Source organism: Chrysoperla carnea, chromosome 5 (assembly GCF_905475395.1).
Source record: "Chrysoperla carnea chromosome 5, inChrCarn1.1, whole genome shotgun sequence".
NCBI classification, from domain to species: domain Eukaryota; kingdom Metazoa; phylum Arthropoda; class Insecta; order Neuroptera; family Chrysopidae; genus Chrysoperla; species Chrysoperla carnea.
The window spans coordinates 21,707,132-21,729,209 of record NC_058341.1 but is presented as its reverse complement, the minus strand read 5'-3'; the positions used below and the strand labels follow the sequence as shown (position 1 = coordinate 21,729,209).

General features: G+C 27.8%; 2 protein-coding genes across 2 annotated transcripts; both read left to right on the top strand.

Annotated features, from left to right (window-relative positions):
* The first annotated feature begins 1,136 nt into the window (after nt 1-1,136).
* LOC123300889 lies at nt 1,137-2,565 on the top strand. Its single transcript, XM_044883553.1, has 2 exons — nt 1,137-1,294; nt 2,042-2,565. The coding sequence occupies exons 1-2, from the start codon at nt 1,141-1,143 to the stop codon at nt 2,536-2,538; spliced, it is 651 nt and encodes a 216-aa protein (XP_044739488.1). The 5' UTR covers nt 1,137-1,140; the 3' UTR covers nt 2,539-2,565.
* A 6,023-nt stretch (nt 2,566-8,588) lies between these two features.
* LOC123301443 lies at nt 8,589-10,499 on the top strand. The gene is made up of 5 exons (XM_044884181.1): nt 8,589-8,702; nt 8,953-9,064; nt 9,188-9,382; nt 9,454-9,562; nt 10,332-10,499. The coding sequence occupies exons 1-5, from the start codon at nt 8,636-8,638 to the stop codon at nt 10,470-10,472; spliced, it is 624 nt and encodes a 207-aa protein (XP_044740116.1). The 5' UTR covers nt 8,589-8,635; the 3' UTR covers nt 10,473-10,499.
* Nucleotides 10,500-22,078: the final 11,579 nt, after the last annotated feature.

Below are 22,078 nucleotides of genomic sequence, written 5' to 3'. Positions count from 1 at the left end.
TTTATGAAAAGGCAAGGTTCTTACCTCTCATTCTAAGACATGACATAGTCCTTCTATTCCCTTCTTTGAAGGTCTTTTGGAACATGTGCCAAACTAATTGCAAGTGGTTGAATTTCTATTATTTGTGTTGATTTTATTTTTTAATAAAATCAGCCAAATGAAAATAATACTTACTACTAAGGCGTTTAACGTTTACCTCCTTGAAATTTTAACGTTACTCAAACCTTTATAATCTGTATCGACAATTTGTCAATCATAATTAAAAGGTTATTGATTTAGAATTCTTATCATAAAGTCGACTTCAAGACTGCCGACGTATAAACTTCCAGGTAATAAGTCTTAATTCGTTTATTCACGGAGAGAATATTGGGGAAAATAAGCAAAGAATAAAATGTAAATGCTGTTTATGAACTTTCCACAAAAAATGGGATTCCCCAATTTTTATCAATTTTGTAATTGATCTTAATTACTATTCTTACAAAACCGTTAAATATTATTTTTGTAATATTATTATTATTTTAAAATTTATATCAAGAAAGTAGATTAGATCATTTGCTGATTAATAAATAAAAAAATTAAAATGTAAAACAAATAAAAGTTATAATATCAATGTTATTACTTTAATAATTTGAATTTGACCCCTCAAGATCTATTTTGCTTGCTAATTTATATTCTTTGAACGATAATTATAAACTAATTTCATATAACATTAACTTTATTTATTTAATAAAGTTGAATGTAAATTGAGTTGAAAACATACTCTGCATAAATAAATACACTTGTCATATTTACCTTATTTATTGTAATAAAAACCAGATGTGTACCTAGGTGACACTTGACCTCTCTACACAAGACTTGACCAAATAATATGATTTTCTAAATAATAAAAGTTCTATCATGAAATGTTGGATAACATCCACTTAGAATTAAAACTTCTTACCCCAAACAAATTTTTTCATGTCATTGCTAGATAGAAAACCTGGTTTTCTATGAGGTTTTCTATCTAACTCATTTTTATCTCATAGCTTTCTCTTAATTTAAAAAAAAAATTCATATTAATTTTTTAAATATTAACAATTCTTTGGTAATGTTTTTCTGTTTGTTTTAGGTCGTTGTTTTGGAGCAGTTAGAAAAATACAAATGACATTTATACCATTATTCTTCAAATTAGGTGTTATCAGTACAATTTTAATATTTTTAACAGCAATGACAGCAAAGGGTCTTTTAATTGGAATTACATTATTATTTTTCAACTTTACTGGATTCTTTGCAAAATTTTATTCTAATAAATTAGGTAATTTAAACAATTGATTTAAATATTTCTAACTAGTAAGGATTGCTAATTAAAAATATTAACACTATTTTACAAAGTCCTTAAAAATGTTCGAGTTAATGTAAAACATGTTAATCCCTCACTCTGAAATTATCTGAAAAAATTTATTATCGGGATCAAAGTTTAGAACGTATGAATTCTAGTTTGAACCAGATTTGCAAGACATTTTTTAAGCCTTTCACCAATATTTAGCTATATGGACCGTTTATACTTGGTTTATCGCATGCTTGGTATCCCCTTTTAAAATGTGAGTTGTAGACTACAAGCCCATGCTAAAATTATCAGGTGAAATGATTCACCAGGAATCATGTTGATCCACAGATGAGTACAGTTGAGAATATGAATGTCACAATTCTTGGTAACTAACTTTGAATTCCTACATCCCTAACTCTGCATAAGTATTCGAAGCGAATTACATAAATGTGGTACAGATATAAATCCGGTAAATTTTGATCTCCCGTCAATTTCCGAAGCCCTAAGTGATTTATTTCTGTACGGTATTTATATAATTCGTTTCAAATACTTATGCAGTGACATTCATGTTCTCACCTGTACTCACCTGCACCGCGCAAAACTGACGCTATGGTGCCTAAATTTACTTTTAGGATAGGCAATATTAGGCTTGTAGTCTATTGGTCATATGAACCTTACTCAAATTCATTCGCTGATTATAATAATTGATCCACAAATATTTTTTGGCGTATTTAGGATCTCAACATTCAACACCAAGCTGGCATTACCCACATGCAGCCAGCAGTTGGGTTCAACCCACAGTAGTAAAACCTACAATTAAAAATATCCATGTTCATGTTCATCCGCCAGCAGCGTCTTCACACCATTCAGAAGATCATAGTGTCCATTATCCAATCGAAGAATATGGAAGTACATTACATCACCGTCCTTCCTCATTATATGGACATAAATTATCATCATTAGATTCAAATGATATTTATCAACATTATCCATCAGTTAGCACTGAATATGAAATTCATAATCATCACCAACCACACGTATTTGAGCACAAAATGGATTATGTTGGTAATTCTTTACTACCTGATTCCACTGGAGCCATGCATTCTACAAATATCTATCAACCGAATTTACTTCAACGATATGATGATATATCAACGATATCATCCCCTGGTGCTGTTTTAACCGCTGAAGAGAATGCGTACATTCAAAGGATACTTAGTAAATTGTCTTAGTTTGTGTTTCGTTTTAGAAATCTATTTAATTTTTGACGAGATTGTATTTGCTGTGATATATTTAAATATCACTATTCAACTATATCAAATTTTGGGATATAATATAATTTGGGATATAATTTGAAAAACATTTTAGCATTTACAAAAACGATGGGTTGTCTACTATTCTCGGGCTTCCTAGAAGAGCAATGTCGTTTTTTAGCGCCTATGACATTGCAGTGTTGGTTTGTAGTAAAATTTATTAAACTAAGGAAAAATGAACGATTATATTATACTTCACTCTATATAACATAATAACGCCATCGTTCTCCGGTAAAACAAAAGTTTTGGGGTTGGAATTTTCCATGAAGGGGTAGAGCTGATTAAACAAAAATAGATTATTATATTTAATTTGTTAATCTTATTGTTACAGTTGTCAAATATGTGCCGAATCATATTATTTATTGTATTTATTAAAATTAATATTTATTTTATAATGGTGTTTAATTTATTAGATTATACAATTTGAATGCCTAAGTTGTTTTTGCCCAATTTCCTTCACAATAATTACAAAGATTTAAAAATGCCATTAAAGGATATAGATCATTTATGCATAATTCAATACCTTTTCCCGTTTTATTTCAGATAATATAAATGTTATTTCAAAATTTGAATTTTCTTTAAAAAGCTATAGTTTAAAACGGATAAATCTTTAAATGCTGTCCTGTCGGTAATGTTATCCTGTCAGATTCAATCGATGGCATAGGATTTGTATTATCCTTGTTAATGCCGAATTTTGATCAAGAAAACAAATCATATTGACTCAAGCCCTATGATTTAGTAATAAGCAATAAGTAACAGCTGATCTGTTAGCAAAAAGGCACGAATACATTCAACACAGCAACCAGCCCTTTTCCTTCCAGTCCATTCAAAATTATACCACACTAAATACCATCAAGATCACAAACAATGGATTAGAAGAAAAGTGTGGAACATATTAAGGAACGAAAAAAGGCGGGAAATGAAAAAACTTGTGGGAAAAGTTTGATACTATAACTGACCTTCTGAACATCTGCAAAAACATCTGCAGTAGCCGGCTTTTGCCTTTTGATAAATGGTTGTTTAGCCCAACACTTACAAAGAATTGGATATTGTGAATCATTCTTATGTAAAAACCATTGCACCTTATGTAAAGGTGGTAAAATAGACATAAATAATTTCAGCATTTACCAAAGTTATTTGTAAAACTTCATGCATTAGATAATAATAACGGCGTATTTTTAATTCGACGCAGCTTTATTTCAGAAATTTGCTTGAACGAGAACGCCCCACTTATTAGAATTTTTGTAGCTAAAATAGTTGGTAGACTAAGCACAATTAAGCTTCTAGAAGTACATCTATCAATGACAATTTATGCTGCTGACTAAATTAATATTTTCTGGAATAAAATTACTCTGTTATATAATTTTAAATTTTATTATTGATATTTTATAAATATGAATCGTTAATCTGTAACAGAAATTTAGATAAAAACGTGGGAAAATGTGGAATCTAAAAATTTTGCAAAATATATTCAAGTAATTATAAGCAGTATCTTGTTATGGCAATAACAATGCTTGCGTATAATATGACATTGTTTCATTCGCTGTTATATCTAGAGAAGTATTAGCAATAATTTGTCATTATTGTAATAGCTGTTGCATACACTATAACTTAATGTTCACGATACTATTGTTACAAAAATCGCTTGTTCATTTCAACTAATATTTATATCAATCGACGCTATTTACAGAAAACAAATTCATCTAATTTAAAGTAATTTTGTAGTCGACTCACTATATCATAGAAAGAGGAAAGGAGTAAATGCCCTGAATTGGAATATCAGGAAACATCATTATGAAGTCTCACTTGTAGGGTAATATCATTTTGAAAAACGCATCGGATGAATTTGTGCATTATAAGAGTTTTATCCTTAATAAAATTTATTTATATTTTTAATTTTGTCATATTAGGTATTTCATATAAGAGTAAAGCATTTGCAACTTCTTAGAATACAAAATATCATCGGTACTGTGCTTATCACAGTCATAGGTGTTATAATTGTACTACACAGGTATAGCATAGGTGCTATAATTGTACTACACATTGTACTCATTAATGTTACACCAGTTTAATTTAAGATTATATTAAAATTTTTTCTACTGTCATGAAAGTTGAAGCAAGAGTTTATCGTAAGTGTTATAGCGATTGCATATACAACAACTATGTTAAACCAGCCGTTTTTCATTAAAATCGATTAAATTACTTTTTAAACTTACTATAGTTTGAAAAGGTACATCCCAACGTGTGTGCCCTTTCTTTTTCTTTGAATTTTGAAAACTAAGAACTGAAACTAAGAAGTCGAAAACCTCAAATTTATGCTTAAATAATTAAATACGTTAAGCTTTTTTAATTTAGGCATTGCTATAGTATTCTAGAATTGAGCTACATAAATTACGATACAATAATTTATTCTTTTGGAGCTGAGAATAAAATTGTTAAAACAATTGAAAAGTATTATATAAATATATGTTAATGTATTTTTTATGGATTTAGTTTAACACCTAAACATATATTATAATTAATAAACAAAAATGAATTCATTAAATAATTTTTACAATTTCAGTGCATGTAATTAGGCATTAATAATACTTAACACACTAATTCAAAAATTGATTATGTATCAAGAGCGTAACCATGATTTAACAGACAGAATAGGACCAAAATTCGTAAAAAACCTAAAAAATATTTTCATTTTAAACACTAGCCTAATGGAGTCATATTCCCTTTTCGACATTTAATTGCGTCTACCGTATAGGCCGAACGATTAGCCGGTTTTTTGGATTTATAATTTATCAATGTCATGACAAACCGTGAATCCATCGGACTGTTGGTGTAGCGAATAGTATAGGTGAACAAAGTTTTTAGTGAATCTGAAGTACACTAACTAAATTGGAAATTTTGAATTGGATTTTCGTCGGATTTTTTAATCAGGGTTATCACTAAAAAAAGAATGATACTGAGTTATTCGTTCATTCGTTCGGTTTTCACATTGATACCATTGTCAGAACTGGACTTGAATTGAAATGGGACCACATGGAAAGCACGAGCTTTCAAATAGAAAAAGAATCATCAAAATCGGTTCACCCAGTCAAAAGTTCTGAAGCAACAAACATAAAAAAAAACAGTCGAATTGAGAACCTCTTTCTTTTTTGTTTGAAGTCGGTTAAAAATTGCAATTGACTCACAAATCGATACAGAATAAATGCATATTTTACAGAGACCCGTGTGAAAAGCCGTGGGCAGTTTTGATGGTTAGACGTAGAAAAGAATATTATAGAATTTTATTAATGAGGTTATAGGTATGTATAAGAATTCCAATCATAAAATTATTCAAAATTCGTATTTGTTAGTTAGAAACGGATAAGTCTTTTTAATAATTTTATCTAATAATAATAATTCACTAAAATAATGTTTTAGAAAGTTAAAAGCATATCATTATGATTTGATTAAAATCTGTTTGCTTATATATTTTACTTCTTGTGTTTTAATTTTTATATTCAAAAGTAATTATTTGAAGCGACATCCAATGACATATAATTTTTTATTTTTGTTTTTTTTTAGTCATATTTTTACCGAAAATATAGACATATGCATTGTTATCGAAGATAAACGAGGAAGGTTGTTTTATAAGCATTTGAAAATGATATACGGGGTTTCGGGGAAATCTGATCATCCTTCTTTAGTTCAAATGAGCTGAAATTTAGTATGTATTTGAGCAAGAAGTGTTAGAAATATTTATATGTAAGTTAATATGGTGCCAGGGAAGATTTTTGAGGGGTTCATATCAATTTTTTTAGCCACTCCGTTTTTTATATCGTAATATAATTTTTTTTGGTGGTTTTCAAGGCTTTGCGTATATCTACAGCACTTCCAAATTGAATAGCAAGTGACATTTTTTTGTCCCTTATGTGGTTTATGTAAATATTTAATAATTTCATAAAATTTAAAATACAAAAATGCCATTTCAATAAAAAGCATCTAATAATCATGAGAAATATGACCTTAGTGATGGAGCTCTGCGGATCGTGGATTTTTTTGTATTCATTTTTTTCTTTAGCGAAATTTTTTTTACATGCATTCAGCAAGTTATTATTTATTATTATTATATATTCAAATATTGTCATTACGAAAAAAAAAAAAAAAAATTATAGGTGTCTAAATATTTTTAGCATAAAAGGTTTTGTGTATTTTTGAATAGAAAATATATTACTATGCTTAATAAAAAAAGAACATTAAAATCATTAAAATCATTATTTACGGATCATTAATTGAAATAAAATGTTTTAATTGTGTATTGATCACAAACGAGTTTAATTTTATTGGGGTTTAATTTAGTTGACATAATTTTTTCTTTATATTAAACTGAAATAAATATAGTTTAGGCTGAGGCTACTCGATGTGTTAAACTATGCTTTAGTAATGCATTGTGTGGATGTTCTCATGGGGGTAATTTTAGGTAAACATTTGTATCTACTTTCAAAAAAATATAAAATTACAAACATCGGATTGTGGGCTATAAGCACTTATTCCCGAGTATCACAATCAAGAATTTAAAAAAATTTATTTGCGGGTCCAGAAAATATCCCCCTTAGTGCACTATCTTGACCTGTTTCATATGTCGAATAAAGTCAACAAAAACATGCTGTCAATAAATGTTTCAATTGAATCAGTATTACTAAATTAATTGAAATACTATGTATTTAAATAAATAATTATTTGAATTAATTTAAAATCTATTTTTGGTTTAATCAAATATCATCAAAACGATTAAATATTACTTTAATTTTTTGTTAATTTACATTTGAACAAGTGACAAATTTTCTTTCAAATATATTAAATTATACAATATGGACAAATAATTAAACAGCTGTTTAGATAAAGTCGCTTCGTCCTTTGTAGAGTAGTTCGAGGTTGTGGCACTGATCCATTATAATTAAATCGTTTACATCAGTTATCGTTTTTGTTTTGAAATACAAAAACGATAATGCAAACTTTGCTTCAGAAATTGATTGGTAAAAGTTAGAAATAGTCTGGCTATGTATCTTTGTATTCTGTGTGCTAGCTATGGCATTGTAGCTCCTAGGATCGTAAGCCAATTATGATTTCTTTGTTTTAAAAGGTTGAAGGTAATTTGAACGAGGGTGGTATTTGTTTATGTTTTGCAACAAAAAAAAGCAAGCAAAATAAGTCTTTTTTTAATATGTTATGATAGGCGAATGAATATATAATAAAAAAAGTGGGATAAAATATATAACATGTTCTCCTATAACAAAATTTTAAATTTTAGTCTTAATGAGCGATTTTTTAATTTTATAAATACATATTTTAATATTTTGTAATAGGAGAATATGAGTGAGATAAAGTATATGACATGTTCTTCTATTAAAAAGGTTCAAATTTTAGCATAGCCAAGCCATTTTTTAATCTTTTTAACAGGGAAACATGATTTTAAAGAGTGAGATTTTAAAGATATATTTATGATTATTTATATTCCCACCCCCTGACATAATAGTGATTTATGACATATGTATAACTGACGTTATTTATTGCAAGAGGGCGGGTTATATAGATAATTTCAACTATAAAAAGACTGGAAAATTTTTAACATCAGGAAAAGTTTAATTAATTTAATAGTAAAAATTTTAGTCACAGCAGGATACGAACCAGCGTACCTTGACAGCGTACCTTTATCAGAGGCAAGTGCTATACCCACACAACCACCTAGCTTATTAAGTACTATTCAATAAATTTAATACTTATCTCTACTAAATAATTTGAAAATTGATAATGAAAATATCGAGGCGAGGGTCCCGAATCTTAAGTATGAAGAAATTTTCCAAAGTATATTGATTTGAAATTTCACATGTAATAAAATATAATATTCATGATCCCATGTTTACCCTTTACAATTTCCACTTTAATGTACTACATAAAATTAATCCTAAATTACTATATATGATATGAAAATTTATTATACGAAACATTGCAAAATCAAAAATTTCCTTGGACAATCAGTATGAACTACATTATCGCATTGTTGTGTGTTTGTGGCGCAGTAGTTATTTCTGGCTTCAGTATAAATGGTAAGTATTGGTAACAATTCATACTTGAACAAAAAACTTCATTTCTAAGATTCCGACAATCCCAATTATAATACATAAAAATATTTAAAAAAATTGGCTTAATATGTTCAGTATTATCAGTACCATATCATGACCTATCGAAATACAATATGACCAACTGTCCCTTTATATAACTTTTAAGCACGTAAAAGTCAGAACAAAATCTAGTTTCTTTTCATCTCGGTTGATAAAATAATATGTTATTTTTTAGATCAAGAAATTAGACTTCGCTACCTACTTGCGAGTGGCTTCGGTGGGATAGTACCATCTTTGGATCCACTTCACATTGATTCTTTTAATTTAAATAATACTCTAACCAACGGGTAAGTACAAGTTGGTGGTGTAGCGTAAAGAGTTAATTTGAAAAGGCTGTAAAAAAATTATTTAAAAATATTTGAAGTTTTTAATTATTATTATTTTTAATAATAAATTTTATTTCTTTATAGATCTCACTTAATAGCACACAATGCAAAAGTTTCTGGTTTAACGACATTCGATAGGATCAACATTAATGAATTATACGATAATGGAAGCTTCGTTTTTCAAATTCACGTACCATCAATCAAATTTGAAATGGTAGTGGAGACAAATGATGTACAAGTCGATTCACCATCATCCGGACACAAAAGCGATAAATTCAGGTACTTATTGTACTATAATGAATATTTTGCGAAAGTTCTTTAGATAATTTGGTTCTGCTTTTTTTTTTTAGCGCAACTTTCAACAACATTAATATAACTGTAACCGGAATTCTTGAAATTCTTGATCACTCAGTTAGTCACATATCTGTGGATGTCCAGTTTTCACAAAACGTAACAAATGTACGTAAAATTTTTCAAAAGATACCCTAATTTTTACGAATTTTTTCAAAAAAGACCCTAAACAAATCATAAAAATTTATATAACAACATAGATTTAAGTTAATTTTGACCCAGCGAAAACGATGCCGAGGGTAAAAAATAGGATTTATGGTGAGAAAATATCGTCCCCATGACGGTGACATTCGAATTCAGAAAAATTGATGGGCTAATATTGACGAATGCATAGCTCTGGTATTCAAATGAACGGGAATTTTGTAATATTTAGGTAAAAATATGCTAAGAAAATGATTTTCATGAAGATCGGAAACGATAATTTTTTTTTTTGATTTTTCGAAATTTTCCAATCGATACATACCTCTTAAAAAATCGTGAAAATTTGAACAATTTATTTTCTTTCCTATGTTGATAAAAACTTGGATTTAAGCTAAATAAAAAACAGCGAAAACGGTGCTATGGGTCAAAAAGTACCTGATTTATGGTTTACAAAATATCGTCACCATGATAGTGAAATTCGAATCCAGTAAAATTTTCGGGTTATTATTGACGAATACATAGCTATAGTATTCAAATTCATAGAATTCAATTGGTACCTTTTTTTATCAAAAATCCTCAAATCGTTTAATCAAATCTTGAAATACATCACTTAAAGTATCGAACCAGGAATTAGTGTATAATACTTTATACACTAACTGAACGTTTTATTTTTATCGATAGGGGATAAAACATTCTGAGTAAAATTTTAATAATTTATATGAAAATCAAATTTTAGGTTGAAATAAAAGACAGTAATGCTGATAATATAAATTTAAGATTAATAACAGTTTTTGGAGATGCAATCCACCACTATCAAAAAGAAATTTGTAGATTTCTTTGTGATTATAATAAAAAACTTGTAGAACATGAACCATAAACTGTTCGATACAATTCATACATATGTGGGTGGTCCTGCAGATAATTGATGAAAATATAGAATTTATGGAAAAGTTCTAGTTGATGATTAAAATATAATATTTAATATGTTGAAAAGACATTTTCGGTTTGATCCTTATCGGTCAAACCGGTAACTTCTTAATTAAATAAATTTTTGTATTCAACGATAAATTATAATAAAATATATTTTCTAAAATTTTGCATATCATAATAGTGTTTCTATAAAACTAACACTTTCTGAGTAATTTTTTAAGAATTAAAATCTATTACTACATCCTTGGCATACGACCGAAGCCTGTGGAATAGAATGTTAATCAACGCTTGGTTCAACCAAACATGACACTATCATCGTCATCATCATCACTACATCCTTATAAATCCTTATACATTTGTTAAAAAAAGTGTATAAGAAAGATACATGTCGCATGTCCGTCATAGCTACAAACACGCATGTAATGTCAATGTCATGGTCAAAGTCAAATTTAAGGTAATCGAAAATCGTCCGGTCGTTGAAAATTACGCAAGAATGAAGGTGCTTTTGAATAAAAAGGTTCAAAGAATAGAATATCCATCTGTTCCGTTTAAATTGTGAGTAGACATTTGCATTCAATTTCTGCCCTATCTATTAGGTTTAAGAAAAATTAGCCCGATGCTTAGGTTTATATTCGTTAAACTGACATGTATAACGTGTAAGTTTAAGAAAACGGCTCATGAAATTTGTAGGAGAGTATGACCCATCAATTTTACTAATATTTATTAAAAATTTCTGTAAAAACTAGCCGCTTGTTGATAAATTTTTATACCCTCTTTTTTCCAACATGTTGGGGTTAGGAGTCACACCGAACGACCCAACATTTTTGTAGGCCTCTATTATTCTCTCTTATTAAAATCATTTATCTTGCATTCAAGAAAATTGCAAATGGTTTTTCATATTTTCTTCAATAGGTCGTTTAATTGACATGTTTTCCGCTTCCACATTTAAAACGCCCCAATTTAAAAGGTTAAACTGAAATGAAGCCACTCATTAATTTTCGTAAGAGTGTTATTCACGAAACCACACCCCCCCCCCCACCTTTTTACTGTAGACAATTAACAAAGCTACTAATTAATTATAAACTGACTGGGTATTTAAACAATTAATTTACTTTGCTGGTTATATATTTTACGTTGTAAAATAAATGAATTTCACTGTATATAAAATAGTTAATATAAAAGATTATTTACGATTTCTAAAATATATATATAATACTTGAAGTTAATATTGTATTGCAGTGTCCAATACCTACATATAATCCATCAAATTATAACGAGAAAGTAGAAAATATATTAGTTTTCATATTATCTAAAACTTGTTCAAAATACCCATATTTATCAATCTTCTTCCTTCTGAGCCTCTACCTACCTACATACAAATCACACTACTTAGTAAAATACAAGTTTAACAAGATAAAAATTTCTTTCAATTATTTTATACAATATCGCAGAAAAACTATCATGGTTTATATAATAAAGGATGTACCGAAATGGTCTTTATTCGTTGAATACACTGAATACAAGTAGTAGTTAATAATCGCTACATATTTGTATACCCTGTATATATGAAATATATATGGCAAAGTATATTAAATTTGATCCCAAGTTTGTAAAATAGAAAAGAGATATCGAGCTGAAATTTTAATAGAGTGACTTTGTAAATGAGCAATGTGGTCAATTGAGTCTTGAATCACAATTTGTTTCTTTCTTTTCAGATTTTATTTAACACAGTCGGATTTTTATTTTCTTAATTATTTATTTTTTATCCGTGAATCTAGTAATTAATAATATTGATCATGATCTTCTCAACAGATTTGTAATGATTTGAAACAAAAAAATTATACTATTAAAATATTCTCACGCATCATATTAAAAAAAAAAATCGAAAATCTTTAGATGATCTTTAAAATAAATTGATTTTTTTCTCTATCTAATAATGAATCTAGACAATGTATTTCGAATATAAATAAAATGCTGAAAACAAAAAAGGGAGATATGAATAATGAGTTACACCTTTGACTTGACACGTACAAAAGACTTACCTTACAGTAAAAGTTTATATAAAAATAAGTTAAGTAAATTACACGAACTTTATAAACAGCAAAATTTTACTAAAATTTATTCACATATTGCTGAGTGGTTTTCTCATGGCAAGTGATTTTTATGCAAAATCTGACCATCCTAGAGTGTGTAGCATTTAAAATGAAGACATCCTCATATTTTCATTATTTATAGAAATATCAATTTGAAATTTAGCACCAGTCATAAAGAGTGACTGGTAACATTTTTTAAGTCCAAAGTCAGAACTTTAAACTCAGCCTACTACAAATTGACAAATATGGCCGATTCTTAATATTTTGCCTAGCGTCAGAGATGATATCAAAAAAACTATTAGAAAAATATATTAAGAATCGGCCAAGTTTGTCAATTTGTAGTAGGCTGAGTTTAAAGTTTAGAATTGGGATAAGTATCTTAAAAATGTAACCCATCACCGTGGGTAACTGTGAAAAATTAGAGGTAAAAATAAAGCAGTTAAAAAAGCAGGCAAGTTTAATCTTCGCATTTCTTGATTCTATACAGTCTTTAGAGTTCACGCAATTTACTCCCGGCCAATGATAAATATAAAATTGTTAACTCATTCAATAAATTGATTGTTTGCTAAGTAATATAAATATTAGTGATGTATTAATTTATTATTGTTGTTATTAGCGGTACATATTCATTGTTTAAAAAAAATTGTGATATGAAACTAAATATTTCTATCAATTTTATTCCCTGTCAAGACCAATTGTATTCTAGAACAAATACAAAACGCCACAAAAGTAATCATAATATTTTGGAAAATATTATGAGTCGGTTGGAAACTAAAAACGATTTGAGATCGATTTTCTTTCAAAATTATAACATTTGTGATCTATCTTGGCTCTATACAATCCATAAACATTTTTTGTCATAGGGATGCATTTTCGTAAGTGCGTTAAAAAAAAGTTTATTAGTTGGCAAACAATTGATGTTCAAAAATTTCCTCCAGCACGACTAGGTTGTACATGTCTGAAATTTCATACAAAGATTGAATACCGGATGTTTCTTAATTTGAGTATGAAACGAAGAGAAACAGTTAGCAAATGTTGAAAACTTACCTGAAATTGTTTTGTGTCAGTTTTCGAAATAAAAGAACTACTTTTCTGATTTTCGCGATCTAATTTGAAATACAAGAGACCATTAAATAATACGATTTTCAAAGTATATGCAGAAGAAAAGTTCGTAAATCATATCGCTTTGTTTCTGAGGGTTTTAAGTTCTAAGAAAAAAATCTTTTTGTACAGTTTCTGAACTATCACAGATATGATGAAATTTGGTCCACATTTTACACATCTGGAGGCATGTTTGACCACAAATTTAGGAGACATATATCCACCGTGTATCTTGGAATAAACGCCATTGCAGACATATGTTCACATGAATTTTTTTTTATTAAAATTGCCTCAAGAATATTTTCTTTAAGTGTTTATACACAGTCAAGAAACATTCTGCAAATTGCAACCAAAATTTATTCGCGAATATTCTCGATTAATTTTGCTTCACATAGTATTTTTACAAGGTATCAATAAAATACAATTTTTAATACTATGTTTTTACTACTATACTTTTGCAGATATTGTAAACTTACGTATAAAGTAAGTATTTTATTTATAATTCTATTTTATAATTGTTTTATTTTAAATAATTATTTTAATTAAGGCGGTCAAACTTAACTTACAATTGTAATAAAATTATTTAAATTGAGATAATTGTTAAATTTTAATTTCATTTCATGCATGTCATAATAACAAAAAGTTGAAAATATCACACATTTTAAAACCACAAAACTAAATAATTATTTTATTATCAATACGATGACAATAATTCAAAAAATTTAGTGAGAGTTTGGTCTGATCTAATTTTCTTATTAGAGTAGTTGAACGAGGAAAACATCCTGTTTGACCTCAGTGCGTTGGCACAGAAAGATTAAGATTAAGTGCCATAACAACCCCTAAAATATATTATTTCGACATAAAAAAGGGGAAAGGGTATCCAGGAAGTTGGCACCACCAAAAATCCTTTATATATATGCGCATCAAGAACATGAGTTCCAGGAGTCTTGAAACGCATTTATAGCACACCTCGACCGACCCCTCCTCATTGACTTTGTATACAATACATAAGTCTACATTTTTGGAGAAAATATGACTAAAGAATTCATTCCATAGTCTCTTTATTTTGATAAAATGGAACCAAGTCAATGAAAAATTTCTTAAACATGATTAATTGATGACTCATACACTTACAATGTCTATAATTTTATTTAAACACCTACAAAATCTTTTTATTTAATTTTTTATAAGATCAAAGCAAAAGATTTGTCACTAAACTATAATATAAAATTTTTTGTAGGCTATATGTACACCTCCATATAATCATCAAATACGTATATTATTTTATGTTCCTAGTGCGATATCTTATCAAACATAGATAAAATAATAGTAAAATCTTTGTTATCAAATAACCAAATCTATAGGGTGGGTCAAATATTCATCACTTATTACCTACTTATTTTTCACCGCTTATTTGTAAATATATATTTTACAACATTTTGGTAAATGTTTTTTCAATGTATTTGTAGGTAATACAAAAAATTTTCAAGTGCAATTTTTTACAGCTTTTCAAAATAGAAATTTCAGTTTGATATCTCTTTTCTTTTCAGAGTTATCGATTTCACGAACAGATGTACACATTGCCAAACGGAAAAAAAGAGTAATTAGATGATTAAATTATGAACACCTATACAAAAATTTTATTATAAACTTGAGACTAAACTTAATATACTCTAATATATTCCATATATACAGGGTATAAAAATTGTTACCGTTGAATTTTCTAATTCTAGGCACATATAAATTTATTTATGTATCAAAAATAAAAGTTAAGATACATATCTGCTGTCCGTCAGTCAGTCGGTTGAATACATTTTTATGTCAAATAATAAATTTAGAAAATATTATTTTAGTTTATTATGATATTTTTGGCTTAAAATTATAATTAGAGAAATATTAAAAGTAAAACTTTACTTACGCATTTAAATAAATAAGTTTTGAATATGTTGTTAATCATATTATCTTATCTTTAAAAATAATTTATTAAAAATTGTATCTAATTATTCATAACTAGTAAATGCAAAAAATAACAAATAAACAGCTAAAACTCAATAGATAATTTGAAAGCTCATTTTCAAGAGAAATAAACAAACTTCCAAGTGGTCTTATTAGATTTGTTGTGAACAAATTATTAAAATTAATACGCTTCTGAGTTTGATATCAAATTTGGGGATAACATTTCTTACCCTTTCCATCCGCAATACAAAGCGATAAGTGGTAATACAAATTTCTGAGTAAATTTCGAAACTATAAAGAAAAGTTTTCTATTGAACTGTAGAGGATAACATTTTTTAATAATTTTAAAACTGATTTTAGACATACATCTGCATTTGTGTAGCACCTAGTTTGAAATTTCTATGAATTGAAATTGAAAATGTTGGTTTACGACAAAACACATTCGAATATAAATTTGCTTCTAATGGATCTTATTTTTTTACCTACGGATTATACGTGTAAATAAACTTGCGATCAGTTTTCATATAAGTTGACCGATTTGTAACCTAGTTTTAAACCACGCGTATAAAAGAAAAATAAGAAATTATTTCATATTAGGTCACTTATTTCTTAAATATGTAAAACATATATGTATACATATACATATAAAAATGACATGATTGAATATCTATAGGCGTAATAATTCAGTAATAAAAGTTATAACTCACTTACTGAACCATTTAATTTATGGATATTTAATTTTTTTAAATAAAACATTTGGCTCAAATAATTAAAATACGCCTATAATGCCCATTGGGAGTGCGTATAATAATAGCATTCAAAACAATCGACCTACGACAAATTTTGAAATATTATCATCTTGATAATTAAACTAATTTTTTTTTAAACTAAAAAGATAGTCATAGGTGTACCGAGAGAAGGATAGATCAGACTACCTTCTTAGACTTGGATTTACCATTGATTTAGTTGGATAAGTATTTATTTAATAATTAATAATTTAGTCCACACTCCTTATTTACTCGACTAGTATACTATAAACAAACTTAGCTATTTATCATTTTAAGTTGGATAGTTTTCAATTAACTATTTTATCAAAATATTTTAAAAATTAATAATGTAGACAGAATACTTTCTCGTTCTAACTGTAAGGAGCTGAGGGTACATAATTTAGTATAATTGTTCATAATAAAAAAGTAATAAAAACAAAGTAAAGATTTTTAAAAACGTACACTGTAAATAAAATATTAGTTGTAAGAAATGACGTTCTGAACCTTGATAGCAAATAAATATTCAAGAAATTTGTATGCAGATAAATTTTCTTGAATTAATAAATGAGATCTTTGACTCAAGAAGTATTAACTTGTTCTTAGAACATAAACAGCTAAGTTAATGCGTTTACTACAATCTAATAATTATTTTTTACAGTGTATCATATTTGACATTGCAATTAAGAAAATTTTATACCCGCATCCACAGTGATAAGTACACGAAACAGTTTATTAATTATTCGTAGAAAATTGATAATTACTGTGTTGTTAGATTAATTAGCAAGCTACTACAAATACAGGCATTATTAAGATTTCTTATTTGACCCAAAACAATATACAAAATTATGTTTCATTCCGATGTTAGATGTCTATAATAGTGTCATTATAAGGCGAAACCCAAGTGCCCTTAGGTATATCTCTATTAATGAAACCTGAAAAATTATTTTAAATAACAATTGCTGGATTTAAAGGGAAACAACTTATCGATGCTTTTAGGGGAAAGTGTCCTATATTGATCCCCCTAAGAAAATGTTATTTATTTCTCCAAACTATTCGAGATATGTATAATGTCGAAATATTTTTGGTTCGTTTATTCCAACAAACATTGTTGCAATATTGGCATACCAACTTATTTTGATTTGTTCAAAACTATTCAATAATTCTCGAAAGGGGTCGTTTTACCAACTTTGTAGGAATAGCACTTAATATAGTTCGAAGAATTTCATTTTTTTTCACAATATGGCGTCTGATGTTTGCCAAATTACATTGGTGACAAATCTCCAGGCACCCGCGGGATTAATACAAATCTATTGACGTAAGAATTATCAAGATCGGCTAACTTAGGTAAGGAACACACATGCATACATACATGCGTATAGACTGAAAAACACATTACGGCTTCTTTACGTCTCGCAGTCGGGTAAAAAGAGTAACTCCAATAAATATATGTTAACTTTATATACATAATGATAATAAAATAAGGAAAAGTGATAAGTGGTTTTTGATAGATAAATTACCATATAAATGTTGAAATTATCTAATTTATCACTTTCAATATCGACGTGTTTAATTAAAATAATAATATTTTATTATTAAATGTGAGTACTAAAAGGAAATGACACATTAAATCGACATTATTTTACAAAAAATACTTTTATTGTAATAAAGAGCGATAATTCTAAAGTTTAACTATTTATTTATTTTGAATTGAATCGGACAAACATACTGCATGAATTTATTCAAATGTTATAGTAATTGAAAGTGTGAATATGAATTAGTGCATGATATACAGAAGCTAAAATTATTCTAAAATTCTTCATTGTTTTTATTTCCTTATGTAAAGTAAGAGGATCATTGAGTTCAGTTTTCAACGAAAAGTTTTATATTGAGCATGTCTGAATTTTGATTAATGTCATTGTGACGTATCTTATATTTGGGTTTTTTTTCATTATTTTCATGTGTAAAGGACACTCCTGGAGTTCGGTGCATTCCTCACAACTTATTTTGTGTAGGGCTCCACTTAATTTTGTAGTTCAGCCACAAAAAATTCAAAAATCGTATTCATTTGTTGATTGAAAGCATAGTTTTAGAAATATGACCCATTTTCTCATATTTTGGCTCGATATCTCCGAAACTAGTTGCCTAACCATTATATTAATACCATTTTTGTAATTTATGGGTCATAATCACCTTATAAACTGACTTTTACCAAAATTGGTGAGAAAAAAATTTCCTCGATTTTTTCGATTTTTTTAAAGGGGTACCCCTTAAAAAAATTCCAAAAAATCGAAAAAAAATTATGATTTCTGATTTGGATAAAACTTAGTATATAAGGTAATTTTGACCCAAAAAATTCAAAAATCGTATTCATTTGATGATTGGAAGCATAGTTTTTGAAATATCACCCATTATCCCATATTTTGGCTCGATATCTCCGAAACTAGTTTCCTGATAGTTATATAAATACGATTTTTGTAAATTATGGGTCAAAATTACCTTATAAACAGAGTTTAATCGAAATCGGAGCCAACATTTTTTTTTCGATTTTTTCGATTTTTGTAAAGGGGTACCCCTTAAAAAAATTCGAAAAAATCGAAAAAAATTTATGATTTCTGATTTGGATAAAACTTAGTATATACAGTAATTTTGACCCAAAAAATTCAAAAATCGTATTCATTTGATGATTGGAAGCATAGTTTTTGAAATATCACCCATTATCCCATATTTTGGCTCGATATCTCCGAAACTAGTTGCCTAACCGTTATATTAATACCATTTTTGAATTTTTTGGGTAAAAATTATCTTATAAACAGAGTTTTATCAACATCAGAGACAAAAAAATTTTCTCGATTTTTTCGATTTTGTATAAAGGCCCCCTTAAAAAAATTCCAAAAAATCGAAAAAACCAATACTTGTAATTTTGGAATAATTAATAATTTTGAATGGAATACGCAAAGTAGAGCTGCCTATTCGTTTAAATAAATTTTAGTAATTTTTTTATTATTGAATAGTTTAAATATTTATGAATAAACAAATGAAAACAAACAATTGACTGAGTTAATTGTTGAAATACCATGCATAGTCAGTGTTGATTTCTTTATCACATTACATATACAGTCATGTGATACATAACTGATAATCAATTATAGAACATATTATAAAATTTCCGCCTAATTGGCGCCCTCACGGGTAAACAGTGATGTTTACGAAAAAATGTTACAAACAAAAGTTGTTAAATTTTTGATAAGAAACATTTTTTACATTTAAACTTTTGTTCTATCTCTATTGGTTTACAAGATGGGTCCTACGGACCCAAGTCCCAATTGACCTATGATGCTCATTTACGAACTTGACCTCACTTTTTACGTCCTGAGTACGCTGTAAAAATTTCAGCTTGATATCTTTTTTCGTTTTTGAATTATCGTGTCCACAGACGGACGGACGGACGGACGGACAACCGGAAATGGACTAATTAGGTGATTTTATGAACACCTATGACAAAATTTTTTTCCTAGCATCATTATTTTTAAGCGTTACAAACTTGGGACTAAACTTAATATACTCTGTATATTTCATATATACATGGTATAAAAATACTGTTGAAAAGGATGATTTAAAATTTATTTAAATTTTCTTGAATTATTCAAATTATTATTATTTTTTTAAATATTTATTTTAATATTAAGTCTGTTTAATTTTTAATCAGGCTACAATGAATAACAAAAGCAAGACAAGTCCTAATAATTATTAAAACTAACGAATCACATTTATTCAAATTTATATTAATATATGAATATTTACCGTCTATTGTTATAGTTGAGTTTCAATTTAATAACGGAATAGCTTTGCTAAATTTATTTCATTCACTACCATCCGATAGTATTTGAAACATTACTCAGGAAACAATTATGTTTAGCGAGTCAGGCAAAGTACAACTCTGTAACTTGAATCATTTCTGCTTTTAAAAAGCAGGTGATCGTGTCTGGTCGATTTTAATGCGAAACGGTCAGCTGGTTTAGGTAGACACTAATTGCATAGCGTCTGATGATATTGTGGAAACATTCCAAAATTTTAAATAAAATAGTCCCGTTGCCAATAAACATACTTTATCATTGATAAATACACTTCTAGAAACGTGAGGCGATATCTTTTTGGGCGTTGGGATATAAAACATTTTTGAAATTTGTAATTTTAAAATGTAATTATTTTCTACACTTTCGTAATTAAAAATGAAAAAAAAAAAAATAACACTCTAACCAAAAAAACGTTCACTGTTTCACTCTAAGATTATAAATTTTGCAACCTGTATGTTAATTAATTTTGCATTTTTATTACAAAAAGGAAGAAAGATTTATAATTTAACAAGTGAAAACAAACAATTGACTGAGTTAATTGTTGAAATATCATTTATTAACAGTGTTGATGACTGTTGATTACACATACATAACTGATATTCGTATATAATACATACTATACAATTTGCGTATAATTTGCACTCTCACGGGTAAACAGTGATGTTTACGAAAAAATGTTTCAAACAAAAGTTGTTTAATCTTTTATGAGGATAACATAACATACATTTAAACTTTTGTTCTCTAACGGTTTACAAGATGGGTTCTACGGACTCAAAACTCAATTGACCTTTGTTACTCATTTACGAACTCGACCTCACTTTTTACATCCTGAGTGCGCTACAAAAATTCATCTTGATATCTTTTTTCGTTTTTGAGTTATCGTGATGACAGACGGACAGACAGACAGACAGACAGACAGACAGACGACTGGTAATGGAATAATTCGGTGATTTTATGAACACTTATACCAAAATTTTGTTGGAAGCATCAATATTTTTAAGCGTTACAAGCTTGGGACTAAACTTAATATACTACGATATATTTCATGTATACAAGGTATAAAAAATAATGTGATTATTTCTTAAATGAGACACTTATTAATTTATATTAATTTTTATCTTTTGTTAATTATCATTAAAAAAGTGATTTTTTCTTTTTTTTTTAAATTAATTTTATTACTTATTTGTTTGACCATTTTTTAATAAAATTTTGCACTAAAAATATATCGAATACAAAAATAATTTTAAGTACAATCAACGATTGAAATCAATACAAAAGATAAAATGTTTGGATTCAATTAATCAAAAATATTTATTAATAAATCGAAGAAAAACATCTAAATTAGTTTTGTATCCAAGTATGAAATGTTTAAATGTTTAATTTTCTATCAATAATTTATCGGAAAGATTGAGATTGATTCATCTTAAAATATCATCGTGGTTGAATCCAAATTTGCCCAAATAAATGTTTCCTCTGCATCAGACATTAATTTTTCACCAAAATGAGTGCTTTAAAAAACAAGTGTGTCTTAGAGTTCACGTATAGGGAATATCTCTCTGAGCCAGCCCAAATTTTCACTTTCAGCAATTAGATAATTATTATTTAAATTACCCCATTTTCAAAAATTAATTGATTTGAAATAAATATAACAAAAAACGTCAGTCTCGTAAAACATAATTTTTCAGTGAATTTCCAACATTGATCTAGGCATGACTGGTAGATGAATTTTCCATCATTTTTCAATAATAGCGAACGAAGAACTGGCAATTTTTATAATCATTG

Excerpts from the sequence above, each read along its gene's own strand:
- LOC123301443 (XM_044884181.1), top strand. The coding sequence starts at position 8,636 with ATGAACTACATTATCGCATTGTTGTGTGTTTGTGGCGCAGTAGTTATT. Across the intron at positions 9,065-9,187 it reads AATAATACTCTAACCAACGG|ATCTCACTTAATAGCACACA; the intron begins GTAAGTACAAGT and ends ATTTCTTTATAG. Across the intron at positions 9,383-9,453 it reads CACAAAAGCGATAAATTCAG|CGCAACTTTCAACAACATTA; the intron begins GTACTTATTGTA and ends TTTTTTTTTTAG.
- LOC123300889 (XM_044883553.1), top strand. The coding sequence starts at position 1,141 with ATGACATTTATACCATTATTCTTCAAATTAGGTGTTATCAGTACAATT. Across the intron at positions 1,295-2,041 it reads ATTTTATTCTAATAAATTAG|GATCTCAACATTCAACACCA; the intron begins GTAATTTAAACA and ends TGGCGTATTTAG.